Here is a 15,888-nt window from a genome sequence, read left to right as displayed (position 1 = left end):
GCAAGTACTTAATAATTTACAGTATATCAGAGGGTGCTAATCGCATCTAAACATGAGCATTTGACTTTAGAGAATGGAACATGTAATATAATTGGGAAATTAAATTTTAAAAGAAGACAGCGCTGGAATCCTTACTGTAGGGATATGGAAAGAATTAGGGCTATAAGCAAAGCAACATGACCTCTGAATACTGATTTTTTAATTATTACCACTGCCACAAGCTACTCCGGGCCACAGCAGCCCCTGCTCCCCCCTGCACCGCCAGTCTGTGCTTTGACACGTGTGGAAAGGCGGCACCTGAATAGTTTTGGGGGATGCATAATTCACCCCCGCTTTTCTTCTGCCCTTCGGCAACGTCCCAGCGCTGATCTCCCCTTTTATCCCCAAGCCCCTCCTCGCACACTCAGCGCTTCTGCTTTCGCTTCCCCTGCTTGGAAACGCAGCCACTGCCCTGCCCTGCCCTCCCCGAGGCATCCTGGGGTGCACCCCCCGAGGCCGGGAGGAACCTCCCTTCCTGCTCCTGGAGTCCCTTTTCTTCCCCTGGAGCCCTTTTCCTTCTCCTGGAACCCCTTTCCTTTCCCTAGAGCCCCTCTCCTTCTCCTTGAGCCCCTCTCCATCCCCTTGAGCCCTTTTCCTTCCCCTGGAACCCCTTTCCTTCCCCTAGAGCCCCTTTCCTTCTCCTAGAGACTCTCTCCATCCCCTTGAGCCCTTTTCCTTCCCCTGGAGTCCCTTTCCTTCCCTCAGAGCTCTTTTCCTTCTCCTGGAATCCCTTTCTTTCTCCTGGAATCCTTTTCCTTGCCTTGGAGCCCTTTTCCTTCCCCTGGAGTCTCTTTCCTTCTCCTAGAGCTCTTTTCCTTCTCGTGGAGTCCCTTTCCTTCTCCTGGAGTCCCTTTCCTTCTCCTGGAATCCCTTTCTTTCTCCTGGAGCCCCTTTCCTCGCCCTGGAGCCCCCTGCCCAGGCAGCCGTGCCGGCTGGAGGCAGGACTGGCTGGTGAAGCCCCTTGGCCTGAGCAGAAGGCAAAGGAGAGGGCGATGCTGTTCCCGGTGTCCCGGCATCACCCCTGCTCTCCCCCTCCTTTCCTCTGCCGCGCCCGGAGATGATATTCCAAAGCTGCTGCGGAAAGTGGTCTCCAGCCCAGCCCTTGGAAAGGGGCACGAGGATGGATTTTCCAACTCTGTGCCAGCGCGGGGTTCTCGCTTTAAAAATGGATTTAATGCAACCATAACGTTTGTGGGGCCGTACAAAGAAGCATATTCATGGAGGCAAAATGGGCTGCGTGGCTGGAAACAATATTGGGTTTGTTCTTGCTCTCACTCGGCCTGGAAAGTTTACAGAAGCCCGAAAGAGAGAGGGGGGTTAATTCTTTTTAAGGACAAAACAGGGAGGTTTTCTTTGGAGCGGGCGACGCCAAAGCCCGGTACAGACACGTCCTCCCTCCCGCTGAACAGGAGCACGGGCTGCTCGGGACAGGTTGCAGGGAAAGGATATCCTGGGATTTGCCTTGTTTCGCAGCGGGGATGATGCTGAGGGACAGAGCGAGGAGGAGCCGCGCGGGCTCGGCCCGCAGGTGCTCAAGGATGCGCGGGCGGAGCAGGAGGAAACCTGGGCAGCTGGAGACCCGGGCAGGAAAGGGAAAATCAAAGCCTTCATGGACTGGTTTTTCGGGTAGTGATGTTCCTACTGAGCGCTTTATCCCTTTCTGCCTCTTCTTTTCCCCTTTTTTTTTATTTTTTCCCCACACTCCCGCCCCCCATTCCCGGCGTCCCGCAGGATTTCAGCTCCTCCCGGCTGGGCTCGGGCCGGCGGCCCAGGCACCCCCAGGGAAGGGGGGAACGGCGGCAGCTTTGTTGGCAGAAGCCGCTGTGAACTCCCACGTCGTTCTCACACCTCGGGGTGATTAATTACGCAGACACCGAACCGTTCTCTTTCGGACTCTCATTTCTTGGGGCAGAAACGCTGCTAAATTGTTGGACTTCAGCAAGTCCTTGATTAATGCCTTGTGACAAGTTGGTGCTTAAGGATTTCGTTCTTGTTTGCACTTACCTCTCTGTTTTACAGAGAAAGATCCCTTCCCGCTTCCCGCTGTCCCGAGTTTTCCCCGTGCTCAGCCCCAGCGCTGTGTGGGGAAGGGCTGTTGTTGTTCCCTTCCCGCTTTACCTTCAAGACATGGTTTGAATTTAGGTCGAGAAGGTGGGAAAGAAATTGTTTGTCTGCTGGAAATGTGGCATGTTGGAGCTTTCCAAAATAAACCAGACCCTCGGGCACAAGGGACGAGCTTTTGCAGTGACCCTCGCATTTAGAGAGCAGCAACCAACCCCCTCCCCAGCTCTGAGACCTTCTAATGGCTCCATTCTTTCACAATTTACAGAAAAACGCCCCCCTCCAATATGCTGGATCCAGGGAATTTTGTATTCCAGCCTTTCCTATGCTCCTATGTTTAGAAGGAGAGGAGGTGTGGAGGGAAAGGGGAGCAAAAAGGGAAGAAAAAAGAGAGTAAACGCTAAGGGGGAAAAAATGCTTTAAATCTTTCCTGTAAATCTCCAAATATATGAAGTCTGAGGAACAAATTCAAAGCAGGCACGGACGCCTGAAGAGAAGTTAGAGAGAAATATTCTGTTCCATTCAAGCGCATCAAGGGTCTCGCTGAAGCCTTGTTTGGCTAAGGTCAGACGAGACTGGGTTCTCCAATAAAAATAAATCTCAAATTAATTATGGCCTCAAGCGAGGGGCCAGACGTTTGGAGCTAGTGCACTGCAGTCTGTTTTTTTGGCCTTCAGTATTTTTGTTTTTTGTGCCTTAGCTTTCCAATAATTGCGGGATGGGGGAGGGAGGGAGGGCGGGGGTGGTTTTATTGGGACATGGGGCTCAAATAAAAGCAGCCAGGACACTGCTCACCCCGCTCTCCGCCTAATTGCGGTGCAGCTTCAAAGCTACTGCATCTTCTCCACACCGCTTTTAAGACATTATGCTTTACTTAGCACCGATTAGCAGGGAACAACTTTCCGGCTTCAGGCTCCCAAATCTCATGGGCTGTTCCCGTAGAGAGGAGGGACCCGATCCTTCAGTTGTGGGGCTGGAACACTCCACTGATTCCTTTTTATTGCTGGAGCTAAAAAGCAGAGCTTTGCCCAATTAGTTTAGTTTAGAATTGGGATTCGTTTCTGGGGATCAAATCCCAGGGCTGCAGTTTGGGCTTTTTGCTTGTGAGGTTGTGGGTTTAGAAAATAAACACAACGCGTCGCGTTTCTCATTCTGCAACGGAGTCGGTGCCAGAGGCAAGTCAGACCCAGAGATTCCAAGCGTTCACCGAGGCTGGTGGAGATTTTCCCCTCTAGTAAAGGCTGGAGTAGGATAAACCCTGACCTTCTGCAAGGACACAATGATGGGAAACGTTGTGAAACATGATTATTGAGAAAAGAATATACAGGAAGATATATATACATATATATACAAAATATCGCTAGCACAAGGTACTATATATATATAAAATATATACATATATAATATATAGCACGAGCTACGTGTATAGAGAAGCTGGTTACAACAAAGAGGGTACTTTGTCTCAGTTAATGCGAGATGAGCCACTTTCTAGCGACAGAGCCAGGGCGTGGCTGCCGCGTTTCCTGGGGCTCCCCTCCCGTGTTCACCGGGTGAGTTCACAGCGACCCCAGGCTGGGGTGAAGGAGAGCTCAGCTGATGCTGTTGGGGTCAGATGGGGTGATAGAAGCCAAATCCCCTCTCCCATCCTCCGAAAATCATATTTCTAACCTGCGCCTGAGGCTCGGGAAGGTTTTCATGATGTTTATTCCTATGGAATGACTCGACGGTTTTAATTGCGAAGTGATGCCCGCTAATCCCGTGGGAATTCCAGAAGGAAAATCCATATCTTTAGGGTTCTGCAGTCCCGCGAAGTCCTGTAGTTCCCGGCATGGAACTCCACTGAGGGGTTAATTCCTTTGGTACCGCCCGTGAATCAGTGACGGGCTCAATCCCCCCAGCGTGTCCTTATTCGTTTCGGTCGGATCACCCAAAATCGGCGTTTTCACCTTCTCCGGGTGAGGCTGCAGCCGGTGTAACCCAATAATAAAGACGAGGAGAAGAGGTGGGGACATGCCAAGCGCTTGAGATCAATATTGAACTAATTAAAAACTCCAGAATTTCGTTTCATTCATGAGCGCGGTGAAAGAAAAAAATCATAGTACCAATAACTGAGGAGTAACTGATTTCTACCAGCCTGTCCCAGTGTCAGCATCTGAAATCCTCCGTGGTTGCCAAGATCAAATGATTTTCCAGATGTCTGGTGGTAACCACATTAAACAGATCATAATTCCTTTGCTGTATGTACATGTGCATCCAAACGTCGAGCAACAGATTAAAAGTTGCACACATTGCTCAGCCCCGTGCGTGGCTTTCTCTGCCGGGCTTTGCTCCCTTCTCACTCAAACACAGTTAAATATTCAGTTAAATAACAGAAAAATACCCAAAGTCACCGCACAATCACCTGGGATGATGCGGAGCTTTGGCGCATGGAGGTTGTGAGTAGTTCAGCCTTATACAAAACGTTTGAGGTGACTTCAGGGGTGGGTTTTTTGGAGGGGGGGGAAGAAGGAGGGAAGAAAAAACAAACACACCCCCCACCCCCCAATGAAGCAAAGCTTCTATTGTTACGTTATTTGGAAGGAAAAGAATAGATTGTTCGGCTTGTCTGAGGTAGTGTTTGACAACTTCGCTCGTTATTTTATCTCCTGGACTTTCGCAAATGTTGTTTTAGCCCAAACCCAAGAGCTAAGACAGGAACATCCTCGCCAGACCCGACCTAACAAGTGGCCCTACCTGGCACCGTTTGGAGCCATCCCCAGACATGCAAAATAAGCCCCCGAGGGTCACGGTGCCCGTCTGGCCACAAAAGGCAGAGCTGGGTTTCTAAAATATCTCCAGGTGGGAAGGGGGGTCTGTTTGGCACCGCCCCCCTTGGGAGCGCTGGGGATGCTCGGCGGGGGCCGGGTTTGTTTGTCCCCTCACCCGGGCTGGGCAGGGGCTGGCTGGGGAGGGTCGGGCTCCTCTCCCGTGAGCTGAGCACGTTTTCAGCTGGTTTCTCCCCACTGCCGGTCCCGCAGCCTAAGCCCAAAGTGCCCTGGGGGGTCCGTGGGTGACAGAGGCTCTTTCCACGGGATTTCTTTCCCTTCCTTTCGCGGTTCAGGTCCTCAGCCTGTCCTCTCCCTCACCCCCCGCCCTCGTTGCTTTTCGGGGCTGGTGGGGAGTGTTGTCTAGAGAGGAAACCATTTGGGTTTTGAAAGGATGCGTTTCACTCTTCCCTTTAACCTCTCGCTTTTCTGGTCGCTGCAGCCTCCTGCCATGTGGTAACGCCGAGGGGGGAGCGGGGACAGAACACTGCCGGGGGGGAGACGGGACGGAGGGCAGGGAAAAGGCAAGAGCAATGCGGAAAGCAAAGGGTTAACCGTGATTTCTTTTAATTGAACTCCAGTTCTTGTGGCCCTAGGCAAGGGGGGACCTGACCCCGCTAGCAGCATCCAGATGTGCGGCTCTCCGGGGACCCCGGCGCAGACCCCTGGACTGTGGAGCAGACAGGGGGGGCCGGGGGTGGGAGAGGGGAGGCGGCCGGGCTGTCCCTCCGCTCCCCCCCTTCACCTCCCGGCTGCGGGCGGCCTCAATCGCTGGCAAGCAGCGAGCCCAAAACCTCCCGGTCTGGTCACGTTCAGCCCCGTGTCTGCATCTGAACTCCAAAATTGTAGCTGAATTGATGAGGCTAATTTCGGAGGAGGGGGAGGGAGGGGAGGGAGGGGCAAGGGGGATCTGTAGCTCTCTCCTGCCAACTTCGGGCTCGCAGAAATAAAGTATTAATAAGGCATCTCTGCCGCAGCCGAGTAGAAACACTAGTGGCATTATTGCATTTCCCCTTTGGAAGGGGCGGGTGCAGGATAACTTTGGATATCATTTTGATTTCCCCCAACCCCCAGCCCCCCTCCCCGTGGTTGGACTAAAGACAGGGGGAAACAAAAAGCCTGGACACAACTGGCACTGGACAAGGTAATCCATCCTTCCCACCGAGAGACCCGACGTGCAGGAGAGTCCTCCTGCCTTGACACTTTTCTTTCTTGGCTTCCCCTCCTTTTATTCCCCGCTCTGCTCTTTCCCTCTGCGGCGTTTGCAGAAGTGGGGCAGAAAAGAGCCCCGAGTGTTGCATGATGTGTTCCGCTGCTGCTTATTTTTGCGAGGGAGGGGGGAAGCGGGGGAGCCGCACAGGCGGGTATTGTCTCCTTTCCTCGGCTCCTCTGGAAGGTTGCAGCTTTTCCCGGAAAAAGGAAAAGCGCATTTTCTTCTCTGCTGATCGCTCCCGTTTGAATGAAAGGGAGAATTGCACGCCAGAGGCTCGCCAGGTCTAAAATGAGATTTAAAGGCTGGTGGTTGAGAGTTTTTTGTGTGCGGTGCCCGTTAGGACACGGCATGGGAAGGGAAATTTCGGCTGATCTGACAATCCCCGCGAATTGTTGTCGTCTGTAGCCTATAAAGTGAGTTTCCCTCCTCTCGTTTGAGTGAGGTTTTAACAGCTTAGCGAGAGACTCGCACCGTGAGTGGGAAAGGATTCCCAGCCCCTGGAAGAGATGGCTGGACACCCATCCATCCCAGTGTCTCCCCCTCAGAGCCCGACATCCCACCCCTCGAGACGAGTGGGAGTGAGGGGAAGGGGCGAAAGTGGCAAAAAGCCTCCGCTTCCCCGCAGCCCCGCTCCCAGCCTGGATTTAATTGCTGGAGTCGTCTGTCTGTCTCACATTATTGCACTTACCGCTCATTTCTGGCAGGGACCGGACCCTCGTCTCACGCTCCTTGCTGGGAGGCGTGAAGGAGGGGGAGCGAAGTATACTTTAAATACGTTTTTTTTTTTCTTTTCTTCCCCTGCCCGCCGCGACCGAATCGTATTTACGGTTTTCTCCCCTTAATTTTTGCCGGTGACTGGAAAACGCATTAATAAAAAAATCTGTGGGAAGAGACGGAAATTCAGTGAGTCAGGCTGAGGCTGCTCCAGCCAAAAGGAAAAAAAATGGCAAAAACCCACGTTAAACTAAACTGTGGGATGACACACGGCGCTGGCTAAGACGGGCTGGGGTGCAAGGCAAGGGCTGCGCTGGACTGGCCGCCCCAGCGACAAACAAGAGCTGTGACAGAGGTACCCATTGTTCTGCCCCTTCTTATCTAAATGGAGCAAATATCCTGTATGTAAAATATATATATTTTCAACAAGAAGGCAGGACCAGCGGAGAGACGAAAGTTTCCTCCTCGAGTGACTTCACTTCCCAAAATTAGCAGAAAAAAACGTTTCATCCGGTTAACTGTCTCTTTTTCGCTCTGCTGCAACAACCAAAGTTAAAAAAAGAGAGAGACGGAGAGAGAGGGAGGAAGGGAGGGAGAGAGGGGGAGAGGGGGTACGGAGTGAGCAGCAAAACCGCTGGAAGGGCAGCGAGAAGAGCGAAAAGAGAGAGAAGGATAAAAAACTTCAGGAGGCGCCGGTCGCAGGCTAAACCGGGTCAATGTGTGGAATATTGCTGGTCCCGACTGGAAGTTATTCTAGATGGACGGCACTATTAAGGTAAGGGGGGCAGGACGGGCCGGGGGTCCCCTGCAGCCGGGGGGGCGCCGGGAAGGGGCGCGGGGCCGGGGCCGGCTCCGACCGGGCTCTTCTCATCCTCCTCCTCCTCCTCCTCCTCCTCCTCCTCCTCCTCCTCCTCCTCTTCCCCGTCGGCCGCCGCCGTGTCCCGGGGCTCTCCCCGGGGCTCGGGGGGTTCGCAGACGCTCGTCCCCGCTCGGGGGGGCTCGGAGGGGCCGCGGGGCCGTGCCCGGCTCCGGGAGGGCAGTGCCAGCTCCTGCCCCGGCGCTCGGAGCGGGCTCGGAGCTGCCCCTTTCCCCCCCCGGCCCTGCCGGGAAGGCTCCGCTGGCTCCGGTGGTCGCCCCTGCCTCTGCTCCTGCAGTCATTTCTTTTTTTTTTTTTGGCGGGGACTTGGAAGAGAAACATCCCCTGGCTTGGAGAGAGGCAGCGGGAAAGGGAAGCTGAGTGTGTGGCAAATAAACCACCAACATAACCAACCTCGGGTGGCCTTGAGCAACCGGGGACGCTGCCGGGGCTCGGAGAGCGGTTTCCCCTCCTTCCCCCCCGTCCCACCGGCCGGTCCTCCAGCCTCTGGAAAGATGAACCGAGCCTTTCCAAGTCCCTTGAGGTGCTTCTCAAAGCCCAGGCAGCTCAGGGGGGACTTTCTGGCTTTGGGGGACCCTGCTGCGATTCTTACGGGCTCTTCTCGAGGGAGCGCTGTAGGAACAGGAGCAGTTTGAACAGAGGAGCCTTGAAGCAAGAGTCGCTGTGGGTGTGTTTGGGTTGGAGGATTTCGAAAGAAGATGCCTATCGCCTGGGTGGGGTGTCATTTCGTCTTAAAAGTGCTCTTTTTTTGGTGTATCTTTTATTTTTTTTTTTCCTCCTTTTTTTTTTTTTTTTTTTTTCTTTTGCTGACCTGGGTAGAAAAAATGCTGCAAACTGGCAGGAACTGAAACTTTCTCCCTTAGATTGCAGCTTGTGACAAGTGCACGGTTTGGAAGGGTCTCAAAAGAAGGGGGAGGGAAGGAGATGGGCAGGAAGACAAAATGGAAAGAGGAAAGAGAGAGGGAATGAAAGGGTGGATGTTGGAAAGGGAGAAAGCATGAGCATTGAAAGCACAAAATTTGAGAGGTATGTCAGGAATAAGACAAGTTTTCCCCTCCACCACCTCAGATTTGTAGCCAAAGTGACCTGGGCCTCATTCAGGATAAGTTTAGTGCACCACAACCTTCTTTGATTTGCGGAGCCCTAAATATTGTGCAGTGAAAGTGCAGAAATCTCCCATCTGTAGATCTGCTGCGGTGCACACATGGACCTGCTTTGCTGCCCGGGCCATGAGCCCTGAACGGAGCTGAGTATTCCCATCAGGCAGGGAATTCCTGGAGCCCCGGGAGCTGCTCCCATCCCAGGCAGCCCGTGTTGCACAGAGCTGCTGCTCACCCGCAGCCCCTGCGGTTCGGGGATGAGGAACTGCGACAGTTCGCAGCTCCTCTTACAGTCACGTTGGGAAGCTGTGGCCGAAGGAGGAACTCACTCAACGCATCCCAGGTCACTGCCCCGGCTCCCGCCCTGCCCACTGCCTGCTCTGCCTTTGTCCTGCTTCTCTCCTGGGCCAGAAATGATCTGGCCGATTGCTCAGACAAACGGCATCCGGAGACTCCAGATCTCCTCCGGGCTCACCGACTGAGCTGTTCCAAGTTGCTGCAGGTGCCCATGTCCCCTTTGCCACCTCTGATAATTTCCCCTTTCTCTGCACCATGCACTGAGCTCAGGGCTCCGTGGTGCCTCTGGGATTATCTGAGATCTCTTGCAAGTTTTCCTTAAAAAAGTGAGTTCAAGGAGTATTAACCCCACACAGTGACAGATTTGCTGCAGAGAAGGGAAGGGTTAGGCCACCTTGCCTGGTTTGTCTCAGGTGAAGGGCAGCAGGAGAGGATGTGGCTTCAGATGCTGCAATGTTTTTGGTGTGCTGAGCTCTCCAGATAACCTGTGCTGCAGGGCAGATCCTTTGAATTCTAGGGCACAGCAAAGCAAACCCATCCACATCCAGAGAAAAGCAATTTAAAAGCAATCGTGCCTTAGTTCTGCTCTCCCAGAGTTGTACACATTGATTTATCTCAGAGCTGTGTTTGTGTGGGGAAAAATATGGCAGAAAGATGCATGGAAGTGACTGGAGAGCAAGAAAAACACAGCAAAAAGCTCTTTCATCATCTCCAGCAAGACCAGGGGAGGGAGCAGATGAAATCTGAGTTCCGGGGCGGGTAAGAAACGCTTCCCTCCCCGAGCTCCGAATTATTCCTGTCAGTGCAGGGAGCAGTGCTCCGTTTGGGAGAGGGTTATGCAGTCCAGATGATTTTCTTCTTGAGAAGCTTAAACTTGGCAAGTGACTCTCTTTTTTGAATTTATGCAAAACTATTCCACGGACTAATTGTTTTAATTGAGCCAGAGACTTGTAGCTGCACACTTGACAGGTGCAGGAGTTTGGGTTGAGTCTGCTGTGAAAATCTCTCCCTTTGCCCTGCAACCTCTAATATTGGGCTGGTACTTTTCTCTCAGTCTTTCTGTGCCATTCAGAAAGAGTTTTGGTGACTGGTTTTACCCACATGGAATAATTTAAGTGCACACCTGCCCAGCTGCAGGGGAACTTTGCAGTGAGGGGGTAAATCCACTGGAACCTTGGGCACTCCTAAAGGCTCCTGGGGAAACAGGGCATGATGAAACATGGAAACAGAGGATAGATGTGGTCAGGATTATCCTGGCCTGCACCCTTTGTGGACATGGCACACAAGTGTGTATTGATGTTGGTTTCAGAGTTTTTAACCCAAACCTCACACATAATATGGAACCAGCTCAGGACTGTAAGTCATCTTTCCCCACCACACATGACTTACATCCCATGTGATGCTGCTGAGCCACCACAACAGGTCCAGAACACCTTTAATTTATTCACAAAAGTTTTTATATCTTGAAGAGAATTAGATCACTTACTGAGGAAGTGAGAGGCAATTTTTGCTGCATTCTTCCAATAATCTGTTTAATACCTGGCATGAGAAGTGGCCTGGCTGGCTTGAAAAGTGCCCTCTAGAGCAATGCTCAAAGGCCTTTTCTGGAGGAAGAAGAACAGCAAACCTTTCTGAGTTCATTGCCACATTCAGCTCACATTCAGCACAGAGCACTGGCAGAAGATGATTTGGAACCAGGGAAACCCCCAACATTTGGGTTTGCACTTATTATAAATGGTCGATAACACTTTTATTGTCCAACTCCAGGTATTCCCAATGCCATGTTCTGAGGGTTAACCCCCTGTTTTGATTAATTTACGTTGTGTCTGGAGTGTTTGGTTTTTATTGCCTCAAATTAATTCAAAAAAGGGTCCATCTCATCAGCAGCAAGTTGCCCGTGCATGGACTTCCTCTCAATAACAACTGGTGTGGTTTCAAACTGGTTTAATTGTTTCACTTCCACTTTATGTGGGCAGAATAATTAAAGCCAATACACTTGCCAAAGCCTGGCTGTTAATAAAAAAGAGTGTTTTGTGGAGCTGCTGCCTTCGTTCTGTGCAAACATATTTATCTTTGTGTCGTGGCCATCAGAGAGGCCACTGAGGGACGTTCAGTGAGGACTTTGCATTTCCCAAGGAGGTGACAACCAGAGTCGTGTCCCTCCAGGAGAAGAGGACTGGTGTGTTGGCGTTGCCATGGCAAAGGGTGGGGTGGGGTTTCCAGAGCAATCACTGTTTCTTGTCGTTATGAACCGTGGGCGTTCGCTCTCCCTGGAACTCGGCCTTCAGGAGCTCAGGCTGGGAACATGTTCCCTTCTGGGCGAGTTTCGGTGCCTCTTTGGCCCTTTGAGGTCACCCTGGCTCTGGCCCCCAAGGGATGACCCTTCCTGGCAAAAGGGCATCGACTCCCAGGGCAAACTCCCAGCCTGCAGATTGAAAAAATGACAAATAAATCAGGAAGATTTGAGGCATGACAACTTTCCACGTTGCTGCCCCTCAAAAGCAATTTGGAACAAAACCGTCTGGAATTTCCAAGGCATCAATGACGATGTTCCCTCATACCCTGGCCCCTGTTCAGGACACATTTATTATACATAATAACTTTCTGATATACAACAGCAAAAACCTGTTACAAACGTTTTATAATTGGGCTATTTTGACAATGCTGCTTCATTTTCCCTCCAAGATCTGTGTGCAAATGCACATCTTCTGCCTCAGCATGAGCTTAAATCACATTGTCACACTGACTGACCCCCCAAGTGTCCAGTGCTGACTCCCATTTGCAAGTAAACACTGGGAAAGCCTTTTCCAAGCCTGTGGCATAATATTTCCTGCTAAGAGAAGGATGGTTGGTCTGAAACAAACCTAAGACAGAACAAAACAGTACAACCGCTTAGATTTGGGGTCCTCGGGGTTTCACTCAGAGGCTTTAAGGAGGTGCTGAGAGCCCTGTGTAGTTTCTCTGCACCACTGTGGATTTTACCTGAACAGGATGTGGTCACTGAGAGTGGTAGCAATGCGTGTCTTGAGGATTTCATGCTTTTATTTTAGTTATTAGTTTGAATTCTGTGATATTGCTGGGGGGAGCACCCAGCTTCTGTCAGTCCTTGCAGCATCTCTTCTAAGAAGAGTTTTGCTGGTGTGTAAGGGTGTTATTTATTGCAGTATTACAATCAAGAGCAGCAAAGGGGAGGGTTGCACTTCGAAGTGAGGACTTAGATGACACTCTGAGAAGGTGAGATATGCTGGGGAAGGGAATTTATAGAGTTTATTTCCTACAGCTCTCCCCTTCCTGGACTTACAGAAGGCTTTCTTCTTGATTTCAGCTCCCATCTGCTCAGAAGGAGCAGGTCTAGAACACATGAATGTACAAGTTCATGGCAGAGCATCTGCCATCCTGTTTTTCCCTGTAACACAGCCATGTATGCAGTTCTTTTCCAGGCCCTCATCAGCTGCCTCCTTAAGTTCCTCCTCCTGCTAGACTTTCCCTGAGCACTTACAGAGACTCCACGTCCCACCTCAGTGCAAACATGCACCAGCAGGAAAATTAAAGGAGCCAAGGGAGCCTTAACTTCAGATTCCCAGATATTTGTGGGTTTGCTAAACCCCTAAAGCTGCAGGAGCTTGGTGTTAGTGCGTGGATGTGCACGGCTCACCTGGCAAAAGCAGCTCTGATACATTAAGCTCAGCTCTACAAGTTGGTTTGAAGGCAATTCTCCTCCAAAATGTAGAATTCTAGTCAGATCTTTCCTCCTGAATTGAACAGCAGGGTCTGTGCCTTTCTTTTGCTCTCCTGCAGGTGAACACAAGTGCCCAATGCACACTGGCATGTAAGAAGAGCTGCCTGTAGGTCCCTCAGGGACACAGGGCTGTGTCACACCTCCCTCAGAACACTTTCTGAGCAAACAAACGATTTTGGGTGCGACTGTGAGTGCACATTTATAGCTGGGTTGGAAATATGGACTGAAATATCAGCCCACAAATGTTTTCTGCCTCCTTCTGGGAACCATTTGCCTGCTGGGGGACCCGAGTCTCTGGTGCCCTGGGTGTTGTGTCCCTGCAGACCCTGACTAGGGTGCCCTAAACTGCACAAACAGCAAGGGTGGCACAGGACAAGGGCTGGTCTCCCCTGCTGAGCTCCAAATATCAAAGCCTGCAGAATGTGAGTGCATTTGCTGCTTGTTTTCTCTCTTCCTCTCATTACCCAGGCCACACAATTACTGATGCATATCTGCAGCCAGTCACACCGATCACAAACCTGGCTCTTGTAGTAAAGCCGCAAACGTTCCCTCCCTCCTCCCCCACCGCTGCCACCAGCAGCTTTTCCTTTAGCTCTGAGGCAGAGCCCCGAACAAAAGGGGTGTACCTTGGTCTGAAAGGCACTTCAGTATGTCCTGGCAAACCTTCTGTTCCTCCAAAGAGCACCAAAGGCAAAGTTTGGAAATAAGAAAGGCCACCAGTGTTTGACACCAGAGACACTTGATTGTGTCTAACTCTGTTTTGCTTCCATGTTTTAAAGCCAGAGCCCTAAAAACAGGGGGGTGTAAGGTGGGGTTGTTGGGGTGTCCTGTGCAGATCTAGGAGCTGCACGTGAGGATCCTTGTGGGTCCCTTCCAGCTCAGGATATTCTGGGATTTTGGGATATTTGTCTAATTCAGTAAGCAGTTAAATTTGAAACAGCCTGTAACTAACTCCCCTCAGCTCCCAAGGGTGACTGTTCCCTCTGAAAGCCAGGCTGCTCCCTGGGTGTTGGACAAAGTGTCCTGGTTCTGTTCACAAACACACTGATTAACACTGGAACACTGGCTAAGGGGCACTGAGTGCACAATTCTCCCTGGAAATAGATGGGAAAGGAAGGTGAAATCTTACAGACATTGTGCAAAATCTCAGCCTTTCTTCTCTTCATCATCAGTCTGATGCTCTAAAGAAAATGACCCTCTTCATATGGGTCAAACATTCTTTCTTTTCCTGACATTTTTCCTAAAATTCAGTGAGAAACACAGCTCCACACAGGCTCCTGTAGTAAGTGTCATGGATACACCTCAGCTTGTTGATTTATTTGCATATATCTTGTTCCAGCACACAATGAGAGCTCAACCAGAGCTGTGAAAGAGTAAGAAACAACTAAAAAAACCTTATAAATCTCCCTCCCCAGGCTGACAAAGCTGCACACCCAGGAACTGAACGTTATTCTGGCCCACACTTGTCAATCAAGGGAGGGAGAGAAAATATTGTAACTGGCAGCAAAGCTTTAATTAGTCATTTACTGATTTCTCATTCAGCAAAAAAAACTGCCCTTCTTCATAATGCTGGTTTTGATCTGAGGGGAAGAGATAAATCAGCAAGAATACAGTTTTTTAGGTTGGGTGATGAGTGAAAAGAAGAAACTCTAGTGAGGTTTGGTGGGGTCAGGGGAAGGTGTGGTGAGTCCAGGAAACCGATTTCTGCGTGATGAGAAAATTCTTATCTGAATGGTTTTTATAGCAGCTTTTTCTTCCAAAAAGAAGATAAGGAAAAGATTAGGAGAGGTTGAAATACTCTTTTTGCAGCTAAAGGCAGAATTTGGCTCTCTGGTTTCTTCTGAATAACTCTTCTTGTTGTTCCAAGCTTGATTGACTTATAACTGCATCTGAACCAACCTCACATCAGTTCCTTTTTATCAGCCAAAGTGAGACTTCCTGTGCTCCACAGTCTGGTTTCCTGATGTGTTTCCTTTTTCCTTTTAACAGAACAAAGGAAACTGTAACTCCTCCGCTGCTCCTGTTCCAAATCTCCCTGGGACTTCATACAATGTTCAGCATCGAACATTTCCCTTGTATTTTTATCCCTGCCCGGTGGGGCTGCCTGGAGTGACAGTGCCCTCTTCATCTCTGCTCGAGCTTTGCACTGCCACAGCTGCAGAGGGGCAAGAACCCCGGGGATGTCGAAATAAAACCACTTCCAGAGCAGTGGGCAACCCCCCCTGGCAGCTGCTGGGAACTCTGGGCTACCAAAGCAAGGCAGAAAGGGAAAATCTTTGCCCAAAGACTCTGTGTGTTACCAGAAACATGAGGTTTGTTACAGCAAACACCAGGTGTTGAGGTCTCACTGCTTTGCACACGTTTGTCTGGGTGAACTTTGGGTTTTGACCCTGGGGCTGGGACTTTGTGTCCTGAAATAGGGAGGCCAGTGGCAGAAATGGTGCCCAAAATGGTCACACCCACAGGAGGCAGTGCCCTGGTACCCCCTGCAACTGGCAGCCCTATGTATTTTAATAGGAATTGGTTTCAAACCACCACTGAGTGGTAACTACCCTCTTCTCACATCTGTTTTTCCCTTAGCTGTTAAGGGCTGCAGTTCCCTTTCAGTCCTGCCATTCACACCAGGAACATGCTGTGGATGCAAACTCCAAATTCTGCCTTGCAGGAAGGATCCTGTCTCCCTTAGGAAAGTCCTTTACCCCAGCTGACAGATACTGAGACACCCATCCCTTTATCATCTCTGCAGGTCAGAGCTGATGCTCTTTCTTTATAGGAATAACAAGTTCTTGTTCACTTGATGACAAGAATCACTTGTCTTCTTGTTCTGGAGGCAGAGCTTCCAGGGAATCCTGCTCACCCAGGCCCCAGGGAAGAGCAGGAGCTGGGTTACTTTAAGCAAGGAGAAGGATTACCATCCTTGCCCTCCTACAGAACTGCCTTTCTGCAGATTTCGGTGAATTGATTTGAGGTTTTCTCATGTAATACAAAATCCTGAGCCTTTGCGTTCAAAAAGATCATTTTTAATCAAATAGTTTTGGATTGTC

At 50.6% G+C, this 15,888-nt stretch overlaps 1 protein-coding gene across 5 annotated transcripts in view; it reads left to right on the top strand.

The window, feature by feature from the left end:
- Positions 1–15,888, top strand: part of FLI1 (Fli-1 proto-oncogene, ETS transcription factor) — a 106,559-nt gene that overhangs the window by 21,988 nt on the left and 68,683 nt on the right. Inside the window, exon 1 of one of the 5 annotated variants that reach the window (XM_051812453.1) lies at positions 7,386–7,606. The exons of the other annotated variants lie outside the window; for them this stretch is intronic. Coding sequence (XP_051668413.1) covers positions 7,589–7,606 — 18 coding nt within the window. The 5' untranslated portion in view covers positions 7,386–7,588. Of the gene's footprint in view, positions 1–7,385; positions 7,607–15,888 lie in introns of those variants that run through there. 5 annotated transcript variants of the gene reach the window in all.

Source organism: Manacus candei, unplaced genomic scaffold (genome assembly GCF_025592945.1).
Source record: "Manacus candei isolate 608988 ecotype Guabito, Panama unplaced genomic scaffold, ASM2559294v1 h1tg000086l, whole genome shotgun sequence".
Lineage (NCBI taxonomy): Eukaryota > Metazoa > Chordata > Aves > Passeriformes > Pipridae > Manacus > Manacus candei.
Note: the sequence above shows the minus strand (reverse complement) of the source record. Positions and strands in the feature narration are given on the sequence as shown.